General features: G+C 38.3%; 1 protein-coding gene across 6 annotated transcripts in view; it reads left to right on the forward strand.

Annotated features, from left to right (window-relative positions):
* Positions 1 to 2,983: 2,983 nt before the first annotated feature.
* Positions 2,984 to 23,266, forward strand: part of HNRNPM (heterogeneous nuclear ribonucleoprotein M) — a 37,915-nt gene continuing 17,632 nt past the window's right edge. For 3 of the 6 annotated variants that reach the window (XM_012542278.3, XM_012542279.3, XM_031948305.1), the window contains exons 1-6: positions 2,984 to 3,205; positions 7,090 to 7,259; positions 15,179 to 15,231; positions 16,155 to 16,162; positions 16,250 to 16,343; positions 22,005 to 22,196. In XM_012542278.3, coding sequence (XP_012397732.1) covers positions 3,093 to 3,205; positions 7,090 to 7,259; positions 15,179 to 15,231; positions 16,155 to 16,162; positions 16,250 to 16,343; positions 22,005 to 22,196 — 630 coding nt within the window. In that variant the 5' untranslated portion in view covers positions 2,984 to 3,092. Of the gene's footprint in view, positions 3,206 to 7,089; positions 7,260 to 15,178; positions 15,232 to 16,154; positions 16,163 to 16,249; positions 16,344 to 22,004; positions 22,197 to 23,266 lie in introns of those variants that run through there. The other 3 variants (XM_003760873.3, XM_012542281.3, XM_012542280.3) reach the window with 3 other exon arrangements.

Genomic DNA, 23,266 nt, shown 5'->3' on the forward strand with positions numbered 1-23,266 from the left:
AACCCAAGATTTTTCTATTGAGGATAACTAATAATTCAGGAAAGAAGTTTGGGAATTGGGGACTGAATAAAGTATATAAAATTTAAATTCATTACATTGCAAGTACTTTAAGAGAACAAAGAGGTAGCAATTACAATGGGCTACATCATTCCATCAAAAGCCCTTCATAAAGATTAAGCTCATTCCCCTTGTTTTTTATAGTATTACTATTTTTATATATCAGAATTTTATATTTAGCTAAGTGTTTGATGGTCTCTTGGGTTCCAAAAAATTAACTTCAAAAGCTAAACAATGGTTTGGGTTTTTTTTGTTGGGGGGGGGGGGGATTTCAGGAGGCTTGGGCTGGGGGGTGGGGGTGTGGAGAAGATATGGCACCCAAACAAGATAATGAAAGTCATCTCAGGCTTCAAGAAGCCCCAGTGTGGAGAGGTGCTATTCTCTCACATATGTTTAGGTAGACAGCCTCCATAGTATAGTTTGTTGGACACCATATCTCCTTAGAGATATTTGCAAGCTGGAGATTATCCAGAGGAAAGCAAACAAAATGCTAACAGGCCTCAATCCCATTTGCATAAGGATGAAAAGCAGTAGTGATAATAATAATGCTTGCTGTTGTTCTGTCATGTCCAACTTTTCTTGGGGTTTTCTTGGATAAGACACAGGAATGGTTTGCCATTTCCTTCTCTGATGGATTAATTTATTTGATTTAAAAAGTGGATTCTCCAGTGGATTGAAACAGCCCAGAGTCATAGCGTTAGTGAGTAAACCAAAACCACTTTGACTCTCATTGAATGGCTACCAGTAGGTACCAGGCCAAGCTCTACTTGCTCATATTTGAGTCCAGATTGATTCTGATTGAATATAAGTAAATAGCAATCACTTCTGCTTTGGCCTTCCCCTCCCAGATTTATTTAGATTTTTTTTTAAACTAAGTGCCTCAAATGTTACCTAACCCTAATCACAGTCAAACTGAGATCTGTTAAAGAGCTTAGTTTAAGAAGGCTGAGGTCTCCCTACATTTAAGGCCATCTCCAGCTGTCCTACTCTATATCTGGCACTTAGACCCAGATATCTCTGGAGAAAAAAGTGAGGCAGGGGACTTTGCACAGTCCTTCCTCATTTCAATCCAATTCATGCATGTCATGGCTTCCCCTCCCTGAGGTTATGGTCCTCTTTGAGAATGAAGGGCAAACAAGTCTGAGGCAGGATTTGAACTGAGGTTTTCCAAATCCAGGCCCAGCGCTCTATTCACTGCACCAATTAGTTGTCCCTAGTGGGTCATACTGAGTCTAGAGAAGACTTGGGGGACAAACTTAGGCTTCCTATAAGGAGAAATCTAAAAATTAGATCTTTCCAAAAGTGAAGTTGGTTACCTCAGGTTGTGGATTCCCTTTTACCTGACATTTAAGCAAAGGTGTGATAAGTATAGATGGGGTATATTAGAAGAAACTTCCCCCTCCTGCCATAATTGATGGCTTATGAGGTTCCTTCAGATCTCATGAAAAATGAAGACATTCTGAGATTGCCTTCCTAAAGAATACTTCAGGGTAGTGTTAACTAATGTGTCCCAAGCATGGCCCGAGAAAGCTCTATCGTAGGTGTCAAGAAACCTAGGTGGGTCCTGGTCTATCTCCTCTTTCCCAAAACAATAACTGTGGGAGACTAATTTTGCCAACATCAAGCTAACTTCTATGTGATCTGTATTCAAGTCCTCTCTCCACTCTGGGACTATTTCCTCCTCTATAACTGGTGATCTTTAAGGTGTATTCCAGCTCTGACATTGTTGTTACAAATCTAGCTGTTCAATTCTAACCCTGGTGCCCCACTAATTTGCTTTTAGACCTTCACATCCCCATCATAACTTAAAGGAATTATAATTGATTTCTTCTGTAAAGGGAAAATAATTGTCTCTGAAATGGCCCATCTGGAGCTCCAGGTTCCACTCTGGAGAAGAGGCTGACTAATAACCTATATTTCTTCGTTCTTTCATGGTTAAGTCCCCCAAGAATGCCATCCGCAATCAATACCTCAATTTCCTCTCGCCTTCTTGTGAACCTTCTTCAATCTGTTTTCTATCTGCATCCGATGCTGCCAGCAATCTTAGTAGCCCAATCTAATGGTCTGTTCTCAAGCCTTCTCCTCCTTGACCGCTTTCATTTTTGACTCTCCATCTCGCTTCAGGATATTCTGTCCTCTAGTGTGTGTATCTTTTCCTGGTTCCGCTAGAATAGTCTAATTTCCCTTGCTCGTTTTCCAAGTCATTCCTGATAACGGCTGGTACCCCCGAGGCCTCGTCCTGCGCCCTTTCCTTCTCTCCTTTCATGGCCCCTCATTTGTGAGCTCATCGGTTCCCAATTATCTCTACGCAGAGGATTCCCATTCGTCTCCATCCGGGCACTAAACCCCTCTGTTCCAGTTTCACCTCCCCGACTATCTCTCTGACGTCTCAAACGAAATATCCCGTAAGCATCTTACATGCAACTCGCTCAAAACAACGTCCTCCTTGTTTTCAAAGCCTCCCTCTTCCCACCTTCACCACTCCTGCTGGGATCAGCATCATCCTTGCTCCCCCGGATCCCAGCTGTTGCCCTGCCTCAGTTCCAGCCTCTCGGTCTCCGCCTAGAGGCGGTCTGTCAGCATCTCGCCAATCCTTCCCCCTCTCCTTTCAGCTGCCCGGGTGGTTTTCCCACAGCACAAAAGCCTTGCATCCTTCGGGGACTTGAGAATTCAGGTGGGGGTCAAATCCTAGTTACTTGCTCCCCGTGTGACTAAAGGCAAGTTGTTTCAACGCCCAGAGCCGCAGAACCCTCACCCGTCAAGTGAGAGTTTTGGAACAGACGACCTTTAAGGTCACTCCTGGCTTTTAATTCACGATCCTATGAAAAGAACTAAAAATGGGGAAACCAGGATAGACGCCTCTCCACTCGGCTCTACGCCTGCGCAGAAGTGGGGCGGAGCAAAACAAGGGCTATAAGTAAGGGTGGAAGGTGGGGCCTCGCTCAAGCGTTATTGGACCTCTCAGGTGTCACGTGAGTGCGCAGGCGCAGTACCTTCCTGCCCGCTCTCTTACACAAAGCCCAGAAGCAGAGAAAATGGCGGCAGGGGTGGAAGCGGCTGTGGAGGTGGCGGCGACTGAATCCAAAATGGAGGAAGAGAGCGGCGCGCCTGGCATAGTAAGCGGGAACGGAACCCCGACCCCCAAAAGGTGAGGCTTCTTCGTCCTCCTCGGGCTTGGGGCTCCTTGGGGAGGCGTCTGGCATCAACGGGGCCTGTGCCGCCTGGCGTTCCCCGCGGCCCCGGCTCCGTTAGCTGGGCTCTCTCCCTTCCACGAGAGGCCTGTGATGCTGATCCCGCCCCACCCTCCATCAGTCCCGCGAGACCCCAGCGCCCGTCCTACCCCCTTGCGCAGCTTCCTCTTGCTCACGGGGCCCCGGCACCCCCTCCGTCCGCGCGGCCCTGGCCTCCCTTGTACACCCCCCCCCCCCATAGCGTCGATTTGAATTCCTTTTCCTTCCCCCCCCCCCACGAGTGGCCCCATTCTTCCTCCCACGGCCCCCGATGCTTTCCCCCTCCCCCCATGTGCGGTGTGGATCCCTGTGGAGCCTCATCTTCCCTTTCTCCCCTCCCCCCCGCGAGTCCCTGACCTTCCTCCCCACGAGCCCCCATCCTACTTTCTCCACGCGCGGCCTCGTCCTCTGCACGAAGCCCCAGCCACCCTTGGCGCGTGTTCAATGCTCTCTCCCTTCTCCCCGCGCGCCTCCGTTCCACGTCCCGTGAGAGTCCCCCTCCCCCCGCACGGTCCCGCTCTCCCCCGCGCCCTTTTCCTCTCCCAGGCTCCTCCCCTCCCCTCTGCAACACCCCAGCAGCCCCGTCCGAATCTCCTCCCCCCGACTTCCCCGCGTGGCATCGGGCCCGGCTCTTTCCTCCCCCCTTGCAGATGAGCAAACAAAACGAGTGGCCTTTGTGCTCCGAGCCTAGCGCTGGGCCACCCCAGGGAAGTTGGGAGGCCCGGAAGGGACGGCCCCGGCACACCCGCTCTTCCCGTTTCGGATCCCCAGGAGGCTTCCTGAGCCTTTATTTTTGTCCCCCCTCGCTCGGCCACAGCACCCTGGCAACGTGCCGCCTCTCCTAGTTACTGCTTGTGTGACTGAAGCTGGTTTTCTCTCTGGGCCCGAGTTTCTTAGGGAGTTGAACGAGACAATCTCAAAATTCGTTTTGGGCTAACTTTGCTCTCAACTCTGGCCTTGTCCTTGTTTCGAGCCTTTTCTCTTTAATCTTCTTGGCTCTCTCCTTGCCTGTTGTTGGGGAGGGAGAGGGGGCGGGGAGAGGGAGGGGGGTGGTAGCTCGCTGTTTACCTTGGATCTTCAAAAGGCCTTTGTCCTGTTAGATGACTTAATAGCTGTTTATTTTCTCTGAGTTGCTAAACTTCGCTTTAAATTCTGATCATAAGAATAAATATGGATTTCTCACTGCAGTTGCATTTCTCTGATGGAAAGATAATTTGATGGTAACTTCAAAGTTTGAAGTCTGGCTTCCTTTTTCGCTTGGGACTTTTAAAAGATCTTTTTTTCATAAAAGGAATTTATTTTAATTCAGTTTTAAAGTAAAGGCACTCATACTATGTTAAAACGGTGCAATAATCCAGTACAACTCTTAGGCTCTTCCCACCCCCAACCTTTGGGGAATGCATAAGTATTTCTATAAAGGATTTGGACACAGATTAAGACGAGCTAGAATATCGATCACTACCTTAACTTGTTGGACAAGTATTGGTAGTATGGTGTAGTGGAAAGAGCACTTGGAGTTGAATTCTGGCATCGATACTCTCCATAATCTTGCCTTTCTTGAAAACATTTTTAATCTAAACAAACATCAGCATTTCTGTATTTAAAGAAAAGCAAAAAATCAATCATGTGAAACCATAAATCTATGTGCAGCTTGTGGTTTTTAGTTATAATTAAATTTAATGTGGTTGGACCCACTTGTCTCCTGAATTGCTGCTCTCTTTTGTGCAACTTTTGAGAATAATTTTTTCTGAAATGAGACATTTTCAGTATTTCAGTTAGAAACTAGAGGTCACACTAAATTGCTAGAAATTCATTGTGTTTTTAATAAGATGATGACAGATAAGTTTTTATTTTGCTTAAGCAGGCAGCATATGGTTATACTTTAAAGGCGTTATAAAAGACTGTGATTAACATGTATTATGTTCCTAACAATTAGCTAAAGTCAATGTATGATCTTATTTAAAAAGAACTCAAGATTTTCGAATGTTATTTATAGTGCTGAAAGTTATAGTCCCAACTAATTCAAATTTAAAATAAATTTATTTTGTAACAAGCATTTTAAGAAAATGTCAGAAAATTTAAGAAATGTCCACCATGACAATTGTAATTTTTTTTAGATTTTAAAATGCATTTTATATATTGTGGCATTTTTATTGTTTTGGAATTATAGAGTGTTTGAATTTGTGCTTACAATGCTTATATTTTTAGAAATAGAATCTGTTTTTTTGAGAATTTGTTATAGAGAGAAACTTAAAGCCCCAAAATGTAAAATGGTGACTTTGGTTACATAAGCAAATTGCTTTTCCCATCATTTATTGGTCATTAGTGATGTTGCTGTAGCTGTAGAAATATCATATACCATGAGTTTATTCCTGAAAGATTTTAGGCAGCTCCAAACCTGGAAGCCAGTAGTTATAAGTGACTGGGATAGGTGGTCAGTTTACTTCACGAAAATGACTGTTAATTACTTTTCTGTTCTCTTTTAGCTAAACTCAGTTCATTGTAGTGTTCTGTAAAGAAGTGAATAATAGTATGGGAAGACACTTAGTTATGTAGCATGAAATATGTATTTAATTATTACAGTAATTTTCTGAATCTAATTAGATTTAGTATATTTTGTTGTTGTACGCCAAGACTTTGAAGATATACCTATGCAGTGTGAATGTACTTGGGATAGAGCATTGGTGGTGGTCTGTGGCTAAAGAGGGTTTTTAATTCCTTGTAGCCTGCATCTGACCTTGAAAAGATCAGATTGTGCTTTATTACAAGTCTGGGAAAGATTAAGGATCCAAACCCACATTTGCAGTTTACTTTTCTTTTGAGTCCCTGCCAAGTTCTGTAAATCTTAACTATCTTATACTGAGGGAAGAGGAAGAAATTTCTTCTGTTTTCTGCCTGCCTGTCTATATTAACAGTTCTTCTTACATTGCTTCTGAATGAATAGGGAATGCAGTGAAGCAAGCTTCCTCTGTTTTAACACTGTAGCTAATTTCTGTACTAATAGTAATCATTTATAGTTTATACTTTTACCAAGGAAGAAAAGTCCTTGTGCTATAATGGAATGAATGGCTAAAAGTACATTAAATAAGTTCAAGCCATTTATCTTGACCATAAGCTTCTTATTCTAAGCTACCTGTTTCATAAAAGCATGTCATTGGTTACAGGGAGATTCTTGCAAAGCCATGGTTGATGCTCGTTGTGACCTGCATATAGTCAAGGTGGCATCAGCATCTTTGGAATCTAAGGAAGAATGTTCAAGTTATATGATTCTGTATGTGACAAAAATGTTTAGACACTGTTTCTAAAGTGTACGTTAAGAAATTTGTTTTTCTTATTTAAATATTGGTTCTTTCTTAGACGTTGCATATATGAGATTTAGATTTCTCCAACAGTGAAAAGAATACATGATGAAAAAATAAATGAACAAATAGTTTGAGGGGGAGAAGAAAGTTATGTACTGTATTAAAGGTACATTGTAAGCACCCTCCTCTCTTTACCCATGAGGTTGTTTCTCTACAGTCCTTTCCACTGGTGTTCAATTACTATAGTTCTTCACTTTGGTTTCCCCAGCTGGAAAGTAGATGGAAGGAAAGGGGGAGGGAGGATGCTGTTTTAGTTTCTTAGGTTAGAATTCGTAGGTAGGTTTCAGGTGGTGGAGGGTGTGTGTGTGTATGTGTGTGTGTTTTGATTCTACTGGATCAAAAATGAAAATGAGTATAGTCTTATAACTACTTTAAGGACAAATATAAAGATGATCATTTATGCGATACACTTACAAATATGTTTTTTCTTTGTAATATAGTGAAGGTGAACGATCAAGTCAAAATGAGAAGAGGAAGGAGAAAAATGTGAAAAGAGGCGGGAATCGATTTGAACCCTATGCCAACCCTACTAAAAGATACAGAGCCTTCATTACAAATATACCATTTGATGTGAAGTGGCAGTCCCTTAAAGACCTGGTCAAAGAAAAAGGTAATGGTATTGGTGTTGAGTAGGGTAAAAGGTTGGTCTGTCATCTTTCCTTATGGCTATTTTCTTGGTTATAATTTAATCTTTTTGTCAGTTGAGGCTGTTTGGGGGTAGATAAAGTGGTTTTTTTTGTTTTTGTTTTTTTTGTTTTTGTCTAGGCTTTAGAGTAAAGCCCTTTTTTGGTTTTTCGTGGTCATGAAACTGCGTGTCAAAGAGGGTAGTTTGTGTGGTCACTTGCCCCACAAATGATACTATTGGCTAATTTTGGATTATAGGGCTTCGATTACCTTTGAAAGGAGCCTTTTTGTGTTAGGGAATATTTTTTTTTTTTTTTGAATTATCTACATTAGTGAGGATTTCTGAAGCCTTTAATGCAGTTGGACAAGGTAGTTTGCTGATCCTGGTACAAGTGGATGTCTGTCCTAGAATCAAAATTCAGTAGATTGATTTGTTCTTGTTCTAAATTGAAAAACATTTCATAGCCATTTTTATGTAAAATGCAGAGTAGAATGGAGACTTGATGGCTTAAAATAGGTATCTGTTTGAAAGTTAGTGCCTCCAGATGATCAGTAGTTTTGGCCCTGGTAACAACTCTTAAATTAAAGTTTCATCTCCTCTAGAACGGGCTAAGCAGCCTAAGCAACACTGTTACCATGCAGCATCCGATGGTATTTGATTTTTTTTATTCATCATTCTCTTTTCCACCCCACCCCCCTTACTTTTTCCCTTCCCACCCTAGGTTCTCATTTTCCCCTATCTTTCTATTTCCTCTCCTGTTTTCTTACTATTAATAGAAATGCTTTAGCTTTACTTGTGGCACACAGATAAGAGGTTGCTTGGGCCCTGTTCTAGAATAAAGTGTTGCTAGAAGGTAGGAAAAACAAATTTTGTATATATTACTTTGAACTTTCCCTTCCTAGAGGCAAATTAGTCAAGTTACAGGTAATGGGTTTTCTTGAAAGATTTGTAGGGTATTGATTGGGTTGGGGGTGGGTTGGGGTGGGGACATTTATAATGAAAACAAATGTGAGCTTGATTTTCAAACTTATATGAATTGATGTTGCTTTGGCTGGCCATTTTGGTATGGTTAGGTTCATCACATTTAGTTTTGCAGTTATGAATGATATACAGAGAGTACTGCACTATAACTGAATTCCACCATGATATGTAAGAAATATTATTAGGCAATATGAATATCTTTATATGGTTTTTTTTCTTAAGTACTATAAATGCCGTTCCAAGTATTATGTGGTTTTTCTCCAGATAACATGGATGGAAAAATGTTGGGTGTGAGATTTGTTTTCCTGCCTTGATCAGCCAAATCATTCCTGCCATGCTCCTAGGGCAACAGTGAAATTTATTCATTTTGTCTGAAGGACTTGTCATGTTACATCCCAGATGCATTGTTCTTGGTTTTTGGGACTGCTGCTTCAACACTGTTTAGAATTGCTGTACAGTACAGTTGGGTCTTATTCTAACTAGTCTTTGGAATCACTCCCAAAATTGTGCTCTTGTGATTTGTTTGAACCATGAATTGATATTTCTTTTGATACATAAGGTATAGTAGTTCCAAGAACCAGGAATGTAGCTTTGAAAATGTAATTGTTAGAACTCTGTAAGAGACTACAGGCCCAATTTTTCATTTTTTAGGAGTGTGTGAACCAGTTTTGGGACATAATGGAGAAAGTAGGTGACATTTTGACTGCTTTACCATTCAGCATTTAAGTTTGGAAGATCTAAAGCTAGTAGCAACAGTGAAGTGTCTGGATGTAGAAGCAGTTCACCTCAATTTGCCATTTTGCACTGGATATATCAAGTATGGAGACAGCATGGTGGTTTACTCAGATTTCTCCAAACTGGTTCTCATAGTCCCCTGGTGCATTGCTTTGAATGCCCGGTTCAGTCATTTTGTGTATTTTTTTGGTGGTGAAATTTAGAATTACAGGTGTGCAGTAAATCGATATTTTTAATGAACTGTAAGATGTTCTTGTTTAGAGCTCCCCTGTATTGATGTTAATGAATTTGCTGTTGAACTAAATAATTGTCAGCAGTATTGGACTTTTGGTTAAGGGGTTTATAAGAGAGAGTGAAGGTTTTGGTTTTTTTTTTTTTTTTTTAATTGTATACCTAGTTTCAGTGTGTGAAATCTAAAGACAGTTTGGTTATAAAAATAACCATTTTTACCATGTTTACCTACCAAATGACTCTTAAAAAGACAAACTTCTATTGAGATGTCTAGGAACCTTTTTTTCTCTCCATGTTAGCATCCCAAAAGTTTTTTTTTTCAGTGATTGCAATAAATCTTTTTTCACAGAAATGTTTTACACGTGTTGCAATGCTTTGTTCTATGAAAATTGGCTGTTGCTCAGCATAGAAATACAGATAATACATTAATTTGAAAGCATTAAGAAAGATTTTGCACATGATAGTTGTATATATTGACAAATACCAGACGAGCCACAAATCAGTAATAAGTATTTAAGAGTATTGGCATGGTAAGGGTCAACTACTCCTTTTAATCACACATTGGAATGAAAACCAGAATTATAGGCATTCTTTACTTTAAAATATCTTTAATGTCTTACTAAACAATAAGTCATGTTAACATTGTACGTTATTGTTACAAAGCACTTTTTTGGATACATTTATCACTTGATTACCCCACACAGGCAATATAGTAGAAAACATGCCCATTTTGTAGGTGAGCAAACTGAGGCACAGAAGTAGAAACTTACTGAAATCTTTGGGCCAATATATACCATACTACCTAATGGTGAATAGGGATGGGTTCTTTTTATCAAGAGTGACCTCATATTAAAGTTATTATTGCTTTAACATCTCTGTGTATGTGTGTGTGCGCGCCCATGTGTGCTCATTTTCCACCTATTTAAACTTTTCCATAGGCTTACTACTTCATTATATTGAGCCAATCTATAAGACAAATAATTGTGCCTTAGCGTAGGTATGTCCTAGGAGTCCATAAATAAATCATGTTACGGAAAATAGGCCATTGTTCTTAGCCGTGTTGACTTTTTTTAAAAAAATTAACCTTTAAATACAAAGGCAGCATAGCTGACTCTCAGCCTAAATGAATTTAGCATTAATGCTATGTATCATTTTCCATTTTTTTACTTAAACTTCTTAACCACACTACTTTTTGTGTGTTTCTGATCTTATTCTGGTCTTTTAGTTCTTTGGATCCTTGGTGATTTGCATGGCTTAAGTAGTGAAAATATTTTACTCCCATTTTATTTTCCAAATGTTAGGTCATTTATTTAATTATGTTAAAGAGTCTAGATTATTAATAATAATATGATAAATTGTGAGATGTCCTTGAAAATTAGTCTTTTGGAGAATTGGGACTTTATGTGACTTCGAAACTTTCTCCATTAATGAAAAAATTTCAGTAGACTTGAAACTACAGCTACCAGTATTGTTCAAAAAGGAGTTTCATAGAACAGTGTTCCTTTCCTGGCAGACAGCTGGGAATTTCAAGAGGGTTGATAGCCCTTTGGAAGGACTAGAAACATTTTCCACTTTTCCTTTAGCAGTGCCTTTCTCTTTCCTGAGATTCAAGGTTTAGAGTCTAATGAGAGAAAGATTTAACTATCCAAAAATCCTTATTTTGATTACCTACTTGCCCTTACATTTTCCTAGATGCCATTCCCATTCTTTCTTGGCTACATTGCTGATTTTTGCTGGATGGAGAAATGAGCAGGACAGATCAGTCTGGTAGAAACAGCAAAGGATATTGGATAGAAAAGTTTATTTAAAAAAAAGAAAAGAAAAAGCCAACAAACTGAACCAGTTTTCAAATTTGCTTAAAATTTCAAGAATTGACCTCATTTGCAGTACATTTTTCTTGAAATGTGATCTATCTTCTGAAATGTTTTGAGTATTAGAACTGAGTAAAGTATTAGATTATTTGAGCTAAAGGTGATCTAGGAAACTTTTAAATTTAATAGTGAGCAGTTATAGAATGTTTTAAGGTTTGTATGAGAATGAGATTGTCAGATCTCTATCCCTGGATGAAGAAACCCCATTTCTCAGCAGCTAGCTCACTTGGACTATCTGGGGAATGGGGCAGATGGAGCAGAGGCAGGACTGTGGACCACCAGTAAGTTCTTCGTGGATCACAGTCTGAGGAAGAAAAGAAGGCAGGTCAGTAGTATTTATTCTCAATAACACATTTAGCAGTGGCCAGTTTTATCTCGGTAAGCAAAGATTTATTTGTTGAAGTGCTTAATCCTCCTTTGATAAATTTTGTGCAGTATTCTAAATAAATTTAAAGTTGTTACTAACTGAAAACAGACAAGAAGACACACTCCCAATGCCCAGAATAGGGTTAGATTAGAAAATTTTTTATTTAATAATTTATTTATAATTGTATACATAAAATTATTATAATAAAATTTAATAAAAATTGAGAGATTATGGGGCAAATCTGACATTATTTCTTACTTTAACAAACCCTCTGTTTTTCCTTAATAAGAGTCTGACTTGCTGCCCAATTCCGGTTGAATCCTGCAGTTGCAGGTCCACTACTTGTAAAGCTCAGTTAACACACACACACACACACACACGTAAAGCTCAGTTAACAACAACACACATACAGAGACACCTGTGAAGTTGATCGTCTGAGGCCAGTGAGCCTGGCATTACATTGTTGACCCTTTGGATCATTCTGAAAGATGAAACTGAGCCCACTTAGATTTTGGAAAGGAGGCTTCTAGTATAGCTTTCTGCATTTTAACAAACTCATGGGTAAAATTTACATTATTTTTGTTGCACATATTATGAGTCCCCAGAAAAGACATCCTAAAGTCTATTTTAAACCATTGTTTCTTAATATTCAGTGTGGATGATTGACTTTTGAGGGGTTTTTTGTTGATGGTTTGGGGGGTTTGGTTTTTTTGTTTGTTTGTTTGTTCTATGTTTTTTTTTTTTTTTTTTTTTTAATGCTTCGGTATATCCCCTGTTCATAAAATCTCTGGTGGATTTTTATTATAATTAAACATCCTATAAAACTCAGGAACACTGTTCTTCACATTAAATCACTTCTTTCATCTCATTCCAGACAAAGGGAAAAAAGGAAAAACATCCCTTTTTGATCAGTGTTGGGAGACACTAAGAGCTTTGTATATTTTAAGGTTGATATAAATCATAGATCTAAGCGACTGTCTCATTTCTTTGATTTGGATTAAATATTGTTTTTAGCAGCAAGATTTATTGATTCCCACAGTGAGAAAGTGGTTTTAGTTATTTGTTTTAAAAAATATAAAGAGGCCATCTTTAGGGTTTTCAGAATATTGTATTCAGGTTCTTTTTATTGTAAGCGTCAGGTGTAGTAGAATTGGCTATTAAATAAAGCTTCAAGCTGGATATAGCCTTAAATATTAACACCAGCATTTAAGTAGCTTAGCTACAGTCCATGTAGAAAGGGGGAAAAGAAAAAAGCAAGCATGTATTCATATACTTACTAGGTGCTTACAATTTGTCAGAAACTGCTCCAGGGAGAGGAGCACATTAGTGATTTTTATCTGGGATTGTAATAAGATCAGTTGCTGTGACATAATCTTTGATATTAGTGCTGCTACCTTCCTTCCACCTAAAAACAGTTGTTAATCAAAATTTTTGTGAATTCTTTAGCAAACTTAAAAAAATTCTTCTAAGTAGTTTTAACTACTATGCTAAAGTATTCTTATAACAAAACAAAGGCTAATAATTTACTAAAGCATGATAACCCTCAAGAAGCTCTCAGAGCAAAACCATTATCTCTGTTCAGGATAAAGTAAACCCTAAAGTTCTGCCAAGACCTCATTGTTTTGTAAGATGTAGAATAAAAACTAAGATAGTTCAGTCTTTTCCTGATTAAATCTTAAAATAATTAGAAACAAAGGATAGGATTTTGTTGAAATAAAAAACTACATGAAGCCTTCTATTTTCCATTTGTAATTAAAAGAAAAGAGTGTTACTAAATTTTTCTTATATGACGATGGAAGGACAAATTTTTTTGATAGATTGGTCTTGGCTTTTAGGTAGCAGTTACATCTGTACTATAAAATGTTTATGGTGAACATGGAACACAGATTTTAACATAAAACAATATTTGAAATCTGTCAGTGACAGCTGACTTGAGTTTGAAACTTGTGGTTCATTTTTCCTTTATTTTTGTTAATAAGGCCATTGGTAAATAGATCATGTTTTTATAGTTAATAAACGTGGGTCCACAGTTTGACACAATTTGTCAATAAAATAGAGACAAGGATTGTTGCTCTTCTAATGGCTGCTGCTGTTGAAAAGAATGGCAATTTGAAGGGGGGGAAAGGGATTTTTTATTTTTGATAAGAGCCATCTAAATTTAATGAAGTATACTTGGGCTTTTGGATAGATTTGTTTTTATATTTATATTTATAGTTTATCCAATACATCAACTAGTGTTGATTTCTTTAAATTATTTTTCCTGGGACAGCTAGATGGTACAATGGATAGAGCATTGACCTTGAAGTGGAGAGAACCTGAATTCAAATGTGACCTCAAAACACTTAAAACTTCCTAGCAATGTGACTCCAGGCAAATCACTTAACCCAATTGCCTCCCAAAGGGGGTGGGGCGGGAGATATTGTTAGAAAAACAAATTTTTTTCCCCCTCTAGTTCTCTCTTGTTCTCCTTTGGCATTACTGTCATTTTAGCTGTTTGGGAGCACTTCGGTAGGATAAAATATTCCAGATTTTAAACTTGGACTCATTTGCTTGTCTTGACCATAAACATTTTACAACAGTTAGGACTTGATTTTATTGACTATAAGTTGAAAAGCAAAATGTTCTTTCTATTTAAAAAAAAAAGAAAAGTTTTTCCTTGACTTTGAAAATAATCTGCTTATCATATCAAATTCAAGATCTTCATCTTACTATTCTGTGAAGGAAGATATGAGACCTGAATAATTTGTTATCTGGCCCTTCCTAAACTTGTCCTTTTGTAAATCTGTTGAAAACCAAAAGAAGATAAACTTGGTCTTTGGCACTTTTAGACTAATATTCTTTAAACTTTGTGGGAGATTAAAATTTTTGGTTTGGTTTGGTTTGGGTTTTTGTTTTTGTTTTTTTTGTTTTGTTTTGTTTTGTTTTGCCATATTTAAAGTAGTAGCTTCAATAAGCCATCTTCAAACTCAGCAGCCATTTTGGTAGTTGTATTCTTGGTGGTAAACAATTTGGTTATGGTGGTCATGAATTGGCAATCCAAACCTCGAGGAAAACCTGCAGAATTAGCTTTTTGAAATGCTCTTTGGTTTTGGCCTTTGTGAAGATAAGAACTGCATAAGGCTGTTTGCTATAGATATAAGTGAGCCTTAAATTTTGATTTCTTTGGTCACCTGAAGAGAAATGTTGAAAGCAGGAGTAAATAATTGCATACATAATTTCATTAAAAAGAATCTAGATGCTGCTCTGGCTTTGTGGTTTTGTAGCAAACCAGTTGAACCCTTTTTTCAGGTTAAGTGCTGAGCCAAGATCTACATGCTCATTTGATCTTCGTATTTTGTGGCATTCTTTCACTTGCCATTAAATGTGTTTTCCTCCCTTTCCTAAAAAGTTAATGTGCAGAAATATTTCCTATAGATTTGGATTGCCTGTAGTCATGAATGAGTATTCCAGACAGGAAATTGATATCATGGAAAGGAAGTCTGTGGAAATTGCTTGTTTGTGGTGGGAGGAAAATCAAGGACATATTGTTAAACTAGTCTTATCTACTTTTACTGCACACCTGTAATGCCTAGCTTGGTGGTTTAGAGAATATGGAGTGTTTCTGGGCTTTCTTATAAGGCAGAGGCTCCATACAAGGTTGCTGATGATTGTTCTAAATTCCCATTGTTTTCTTGGCTTTTCTCCCTTGGTATATGTGTCGTCTGGAATCTGATTTGTAGTTGGTGAGGTAACATACGTGGAGCTCTTAATGGACGCTGAAGGAAAGTCAAGGGTAAGTGTTTGAGAGAATTTCTTCTGTGGATTTACTACATGACAAATGTAACTGTATGGTGGCGTGGAGTGGAATGAATTCAGGAAGGTAGTGAGTGTTATGTTACCAATAGGTAATATTCGACATTGCCATACTTTTGAAAGGGGGTGGGGAGGGTTTGCAAATGGGGGTCCCACTGCTCCAAATGGTTGTCCAAAGAGCTTTTTGGCATTCTGTTTGGATGTTTAATTTGGGTAACTGGGGACCAATAGTAGCATCGTCTCTTTGTTAATAGAGGAGTTGGCTGTGTGTGAATTATGCATGGAACTCTGGCGGTGGCATATTAATGTAAAACGTGTGTTCTTGTTCTAGAAAATGTTATTTTTGGTTGTTTGCTGAATTTGTAAGTTGTGTGAAAAAACGTTTCTGAAAAGTTGCCCTTGTGCCAGTAAAGCATAAATCATATACTTAAAACTTGAAAGTTTAAAATTGGCAAATAGATTTTAAACTATTTTCTGTTGAGTGTAATAGGATGGCTTAGAACAATCAATAGGACAAGCTTATTTAATGTATTGAAGGGATGGATTTAGGATGAGTAGGACAAGGAATTGATTGACTACAGAGGGGAGCAGATCTAAAGTTTGTGGAGTGTTCTTGGAGAACCTGAATTTAGGTCTGCTTATTACAACTTCAGAAACTACAAGGCAACCCTGGTAATGTGTAGAAGCTAGGATATCATGGAGTCCAGCTTTTAGTAAGGAAGGCTAGGTAAGATACTTCTTCTGTCACCTTCCCCTTAAAAGGGCTAATTTTTAAACTAATTTTATGTAAATTTTATTTTTTAGTTTGTTTTTTTAAAAAATGTTTTCTTTGCACTTACTTTCTTTTTTTTTTTCTTTTTTCTCTTTCCTTGTCCTTCTGGTTGTCTGTGGCTGCTTCTAAAGGGATGCGCGTAAGTATTCTTTAATTACTTATTGGTGATTGGTTTTTCAAAGCTAAAAGACATTCCATTCATATCTTTTTGATATTCTTTATATAGTGTTGTTGAATTCAAGATGGAAGAAAGCATGAAAAAAGCTGCTGAAGTTTTGAACAAGCATAGCCTGAGTGGAAGACCTCTGAAAGTCAAAGAAGTAAGATTTTCAGTACCTCTGAGATTAAGTTGTAGAACCTAAGAATGACTTTTTATGTAGCACTTCGTATCCACCGAGGTTATGACTAACTGGAAAATAATTCCCACTCCTTTTTTCCTAAGAGGAAGTGTTAATGGGTCATTCAGCTAACTTAAGTGTTAGACGCAGGACCTGACCCCAAGTCTTTTAACTTAAGTCCATTACCCTTCTTACTATACCATGTTGCCTTTAAATGAACTTAGATTGCAAATTCATAGAAACTTCAGTTCCTGACATATTTTCAGCAAATTTTGAGATTAATCCTCCAAATCCTGATACAGTCTTATAGTAGCACCAATGCTCACTTAAGGCACTAAACCAAACCTAAATTGGCTACTGGACACATTTTAATAGGATTTTGTTTGTCTCTGAGCAGGGAACAAGATTTATTAATTATCAAATTTACAAATATTAGTTCATTTAACTTTATAAAACCCTGGGAACCTATTAAAGTCAACATTTTACAAATGAGGAAACCTGGGGCAAGCAGAGGTTCCGTGATTGGCCCAAGCAGGAAGTGTCTGGATTGAAATTGAACCTTTCCTAGTGGGCCTAGTGCTCTATTTACTGCTCCACTGGCCGTTTCTAGTGCAGAGTGGAGAGCACTAATTGTGGCTATTGTCAGGAGAATTGTACAAGATGGCCCCCAAAGGCTTTCCAGTTCCAGTTCTAGTAGAAATCCATATCATTTGTGGATAATATAGAAAAGTGGAGGCAAGACTTACAGGATCATTGATGTAAAACTGAATGGAGCCTCATAGTCCATCTAGTCCAATCCCCACTTATTGTACATAAGTAGTAGCTAGGGCTCCAGGTACTTGCCATGATCTAGAAGTAAGTATTGAGTGAAGTCCCTAGGATCTGTATTTGCACCTTTGGTATTTGAGATTTTTATTACTTGACTTGGAGAATCAATCAACAGTTGTTTATTAAACATCTATTGTATGCCAGGCATAATGGTAGGGACTTGGGGGTACAAAGAATGAAATAATCCCTACTCCTAAAGAGGTGTGATATTCTTAGAGGAAACATTGCATGTAATGTATATACCCAGTAACCATAAAGAAAGTTATATTAGTGAGGAAGGGGGATCAGGAGAGTTTTCATGTAGGTTTTTTAGGTTTAACTTGAATGAAGAAAGAGAGATTCTATAGGTAAGAATTAAGAAAGGAATTTTGTTCCAGGCATAGAAATGTGGTTTTGTGTATGAGGGATAGAGAGAAGGCCAGTTTGGATAGTGGCAGAACATGAGGTAAGAAATAAAATACAATGAGGCTGGAAAAGTAGGCTGGGGTTAGATACAGCAGATAAGTTATAGGGGAGTGACAAGATCAGACCTCACTTTGACAAATCTGTAGAGGATAAATTGGGAGAAGAGGAAAAGCTTGGAAGCAGAGAGATCAGTAGGAAGCTCTTGGAATTATTCAAGTGGGAAACAAGGAAAACCTGAACTATGCAAGTAGAGAAAAAATAGTAATGATAACTACTATTCATATAGTACTCTTGTGTCGTGCACTATGCTAAGCACCTCATTCAGTCTCCTCATAAACCTGAGAAGTTGTCATTGTCATTTTATAAATGAGGAATCAGATATGAGGTTAAATGACTTGTCCAAGAGGTCTGGGGCAAGATGCTATCCACTACTGTTGCAGGAGATGGCAAGATTTGGCACCTGATTGGTGATGTGAAATGGTGAGAACTTTAAGGCATTGCTAACGTTGTGTTCCTGAGACTGGAAGGAGAGCGAAAATTAAGTTCACAAACTGAATTTAAGATCTCTCTGTGAAATGTTTAATTGAAGATTTTGAATGTAGACTATAAACTCAGGGGATTAACTGAGTTTGTTACATAGATCTCTAAGTCACATTATAAGAAATGAATAATTAAACCCAAAGGAGCTGATGAAGTCATTGCGGGGGGGGGGGGGGGGGGGGGGGGGGGGGGGGGGGGGGGGGGGGGGGGGGGGGGGGGGGGGGGTGTGTGCAGTGCAGCATGGCAAAAAACGAAGCTTTGGGGAATATCTAGGTACTCCCCAGGTAGAGGACAAGTAAGAATGATGAAGCAGCAAAGGAAACTAAGGAGCAGTCACTGGTCATAGAACCAAGAGAGCAGTATCACAAAAAGATTATGACCTGGAGGTCAGTGTCGTATTACTGAGAGCTCAGGAGGGGTGAGTGCTAAGAGAAGACAGTTGTCTTATGAAGACAGCAATTCTGATTCTGTGATAAAGTAGAATAATTGTATTTCATTTTTTCGAAGTGCTGAGTGGTGAGCATAGGAAAGATTGTTTGGGCTCCTTGTGTTCTGGGATCTGATCCCTGATCTCTCAGAAAAGAATGCCTGTAGAATGCAAGAACTTGCTTTTATTACCCAGCCTTCATAAATGTGTCAGTTGAATACATTTTGCTCCAAGCAGTTGTTCACAGAGTAGGGACTTACTGAGTTACTGAGGAAAAAAAGAGGGCTTTTTGATTGCTACAGAGACAAACAATTGGGAGAGACCTTATAGACCATGTATTATAATCATAACATCTGCAGGCCACCATTTATGTATGAAACAAGTAATGTCAATGAATAAAAGTGCATTCGTTCATTCATTCCTCCAAAGACTCAGTGATCATTTCCTATGTGTCAGACCCTATTAGTGTTCCTTATCATTTTCACTGTAACCTTTCAGTTCTTTATCCCTTTACTTAAAACTTTGATTGCTGCAGCAGGCAACCTAATCTGACCTGCCTAACTGCCTATCTTACCCTCTCTCATCAGGAGGGAAGATTTAATTTTTTCTCACCTGTAGTCTGGTGTTCTGAAATGAGGTTTTGAGTTACCCCTGTCTTGATTTTTAAGAGGCATTGTGGCATCTAATGAGTAGGATATTGGACTTAACAATCAGGAAAACTGGGAATCAAATTCTTTCTTAAATACTTAACATTTTTCTGGAAAAGTCAACTTAGACTGCCTCAATTTCCTCATCTCAAAAATGGGGTTGGTAGAGTGGATAGAATACTGGGCCTGGCAGAAGAAAGAAAGATCCTACATCAAGACACATACTGTGTGATCCTGGGTGTCACACTTCACTCTGTGCCTCAGCTTCCTCATTTGTAAAATGAGCTGGAGAAGGAAGTAGCAAGTCACTACACTATCTCTGCCATGGACATCCCAAATGGGTTCACAAAAAGTTGGATATAACTGAAAATTGAACACAATAAAACGAAAATGGGGTTAATATTTGTGTTGCCTACTTCACGAGGTTGTTAACAAGAAAATTATGATACAATAGGATTGCATTAGCTAGAGTCAATGTATTAGAGTCAATTTGGTCTCAAGAGTCTTCTATAACATTAATTATTGAGAAACTAGTATTTTGAAACTAGAAGGACTCTTAATCCATCTGATCCAAAGCCTTCATTTTATAAAGAGGAAGCTTAGGACTGGGAGGTTAGGCTAGTTAGTAGTCAGGGCATAATGAGAAGCCAGGTCATTCTCATGCTCTCCTGCTTGGTCAGATTTCCTTTTTCATCATTTCCCAAGGGAAAGGCATAGACTTAGTGTGTGTTGGTTTCAGTAATGCATTTGGCTATCATTTTATCCTTGTGAGCTTATATAATAATGTAGTTAGAGGTATTTAGAGTTTGTGAATGACCAAGCAATAATAATTAATTCCTAGCACCTCATAGGAAACCTATTAGTATTATTCCATAACATTCTGAAGACAAGACAAAACTAAATGTTAATGCAAAATCAGAAGCCATTATGTTCTTTGTATTTTTAAATTCTGATTTCAGAATTTTCAAGTTTTATCCACTTTTCAAAAGTTAATTTTGGCCCTACTTCTTCAGACCCTTTTCTTTACCCTAAAAAGTAGATTTTATTTGTGATTTTTCATTTCTTAAATGATTATGGGTGTTTACTTCTCATGCCTGCATTTTATTTCTTGTTTTGATTAAAATGCTTTTCTCTTAAAGAGATCTTCCATCCATATCATGCCAACACCTACTTGAAGGATGATGCTAAAGAAAAACCACTCAGGTTGGGTCATTAAACTCAGTGTTAGGGCAATGCAATATCTGTCTTTGAAAGTACTTCAAGGATGTGGTCTCTCCTTTAAGTCCTGAGTGCAGCTTTGTGTCCTCCTTGTTAGAAGCCTGAATACTGGCAGATGCTGAAGAACCAAAAACCATTTCTTGTCCGTTTCTGGGTTCTATTCTTCTGAGCCATTTCCTAGTGTCTTTGATACCAGGAACTTCCTGCTTAGTTCCCTGTATTCCATAACCTTTCTTGAAGTTCAGTTTAAATTACCTGGGGTCAGGAGATAGTCCACACAGTGAGCCTCAGTTGTGGTGGGTTAGAATCATGGAAATTGAGGTGAAAGCATCTACTTCCCAGGGTGGTTGCAAAAATAATATTTGTGTATTACTTCACAAACCTTCAAGATAGTTTATAAAAACCAGTTTTTATTATGGGGTGGTGTATCTACTTTGCCTTGAATAACATGTATGAATTCCTAGATTGTTCATGGAAAAGGATCAAGCTACCTAGTATCAGAAAAAATTGATCTATATGTTCAGGAAAAATAATGAGAAACTTTTAAAATGGAATTAGCTGTAAGGGTACACATGTCAATCTTTTGATTAATTGCCAATTTATAATCTAGTTTTTAGCACCAGTTTTTAGATTATAGGAGAATACATAGCAAAGTTGTGATTCCATTGATCTGTGAGATTCCCTCTTTAGGAAACTCATTAGTTCAGTACAAATCAGCATCTTTTCTACATATTAGAGAATTGTGGAGAGCCAGAAATAAATTACTTTTCCCAGCTTCACATAGCTGCTATGTGTCAGAGGTGGGGCCTGAAGCTGAGAAGAATTGGATTTGAAGCCAGCTTTCTAATTGCTCCTAAAACTATGCTACTTGTCTCAGAAGAACTTGTGTACATTTTATATGATTTCTCATGTACTTGGCTTTCTGTTCACTTTTGAAAAGAGGGACAAGAGTGAAGAATTCTGATGATCACTTAAGCAGGGAAATCAAAGAATTTTCTTTTAAGTGTGTATGTGTGCAGCAGTCTCTGACATTACCCCGAATTCCATCACGAAGAAGAACTCAGGCAGCAGTGAAATGACTCCGGCAAATTTTTATTGCATTTCTTCTAGTGGCCAGAATCGGCTTCTGTGAGTTCAAAGGAAGCATGGTGCTCATGTGAACATTACATTCAGATTTTATTTGGAAAATAAAGCCCTTCCCTTAGTTGTATTTCACACTTCTGTTTGTGGATGAATTCTAGGTCTATGAGCTCTTGATAGCTTGATTTTCTACGTTAAACTGGGGGTAGATTATTTTAAATTTCTATATTATAGTTCTCTCATTCTTAGGTTCTCCTTCAAGAATTTGTTGGGAACCACCGAGTACATATGCACTGTCAATTTCATAGTTTAGCCCTCAAAATATGTACTCTTTCTGATAGAAAGTTGTGGCTAAGTGTACTTCTTTAATTTCTTAAAACCCTTAATTATTTGTCTATAATGTCCGAAATATTAGGAAATATAAAACATTGTAATACAACCCCTTAATGTTTGTTATTATTGAATCATATGTACCAAATATAATTTTGCTTGTTTTAGGATCCTGATGGCGAACATGCCAGGAGAGCAATGCAAAAGGTGATGGCTACAACTGGTGGGATGGGTATGGGACCAGGTGGCCCAGGAATGATTAATATCCCACCCAGTATCCTAAATAATCCTAACATCCCAAATGAGATTATCCATGCATTACAGGCCGGAAGACTTGGAAGCACAGTATTTGTAGCAAATGTAAGTAAAACAATACTATTTTAAAATGCAAAGTTTGGATGTTGTGAATTATTAACATGTCACAGTTCATAGAAAAAAGGTGATCATTTAAGGACTAAAGACCTGGGGAAATACTCAAGATTGAGAAAGATCATGCACCTTACATGTTTGGTGGTTGTTGCTAATGTTGCTTACAGTATCAATTCTGGATAGGACAGATATAGACAGAAGTATTATAGATTAACAGAATACAGGAAAAGAGGATGTTGTGACTTTTGGGGTTTTATTTTTATACACATACACGTACACACAATTTCTGTTGGGATTAGTGAAGTTTATTTATAAAGAATAGTACTTACTGCTCAGAATATTTGAGAGTACAAGAAAATCTGTGCCTTGCATTTCATTCTCTTTCCATCTCCCAATGCCAAAAGGGAAGAAGGCATGGGAACAGGCAAGGGTCAATTTATGTCCTTTATGTTCTTGGCTGGGTCCAGGTCACCTCTGCTTTGTCAATATAGTCCTATTCTAAATAACTCCAACTCTGGGACAAATGCCAGTAGGGCCATGAGGCTTTCTTCCCTGATCATCTTTTTCTACTCACTCCTAGCTTTCTTGGAAAATCCAATTGTTCATTGGATTGAAAAGATTTTAAAACATTCTCTCAAATCAACAATTGGGGATAATTAAGGTCTTTTAGTGTAAGAACTTATCCATATAAAGGTAATTGAAATTCTGTGATTAGATGGGAGACTCAGAAAGGAAAAGCCATTATAATGGGGAGGAGGGGTTGTGAATGGGAAAATACAGAGGACCAGCAAAGAAGGATGTGATCTTTGGACATTGTGGTACACTAAAAAGAATGCTGAACTTGGAGTCCTTCGGTCTGAGCATAGATGTTAACTTTGCCAGCATTTCCTCTGTTTTCTTGGACAAGTCACTTCATCTGCAAAATGAAAGGATTGGATTGAATGATCTCTTTAGAGGCCACTTGTATATAGCTGTGTTTGTTATCTTTATATAAGAGTTGTTAATGGCAATGTTAACTCTTCTCCATGCCCACTTACCCTTGTATTGAGCTACTTAGGCCC

This window comes from Sarcophilus harrisii, chromosome 1 (assembly GCF_902635505.1).
Source record: "Sarcophilus harrisii chromosome 1, mSarHar1.11, whole genome shotgun sequence".
NCBI lineage: Eukaryota > Metazoa > Chordata > Mammalia > Dasyuromorphia > Dasyuridae > Sarcophilus > Sarcophilus harrisii.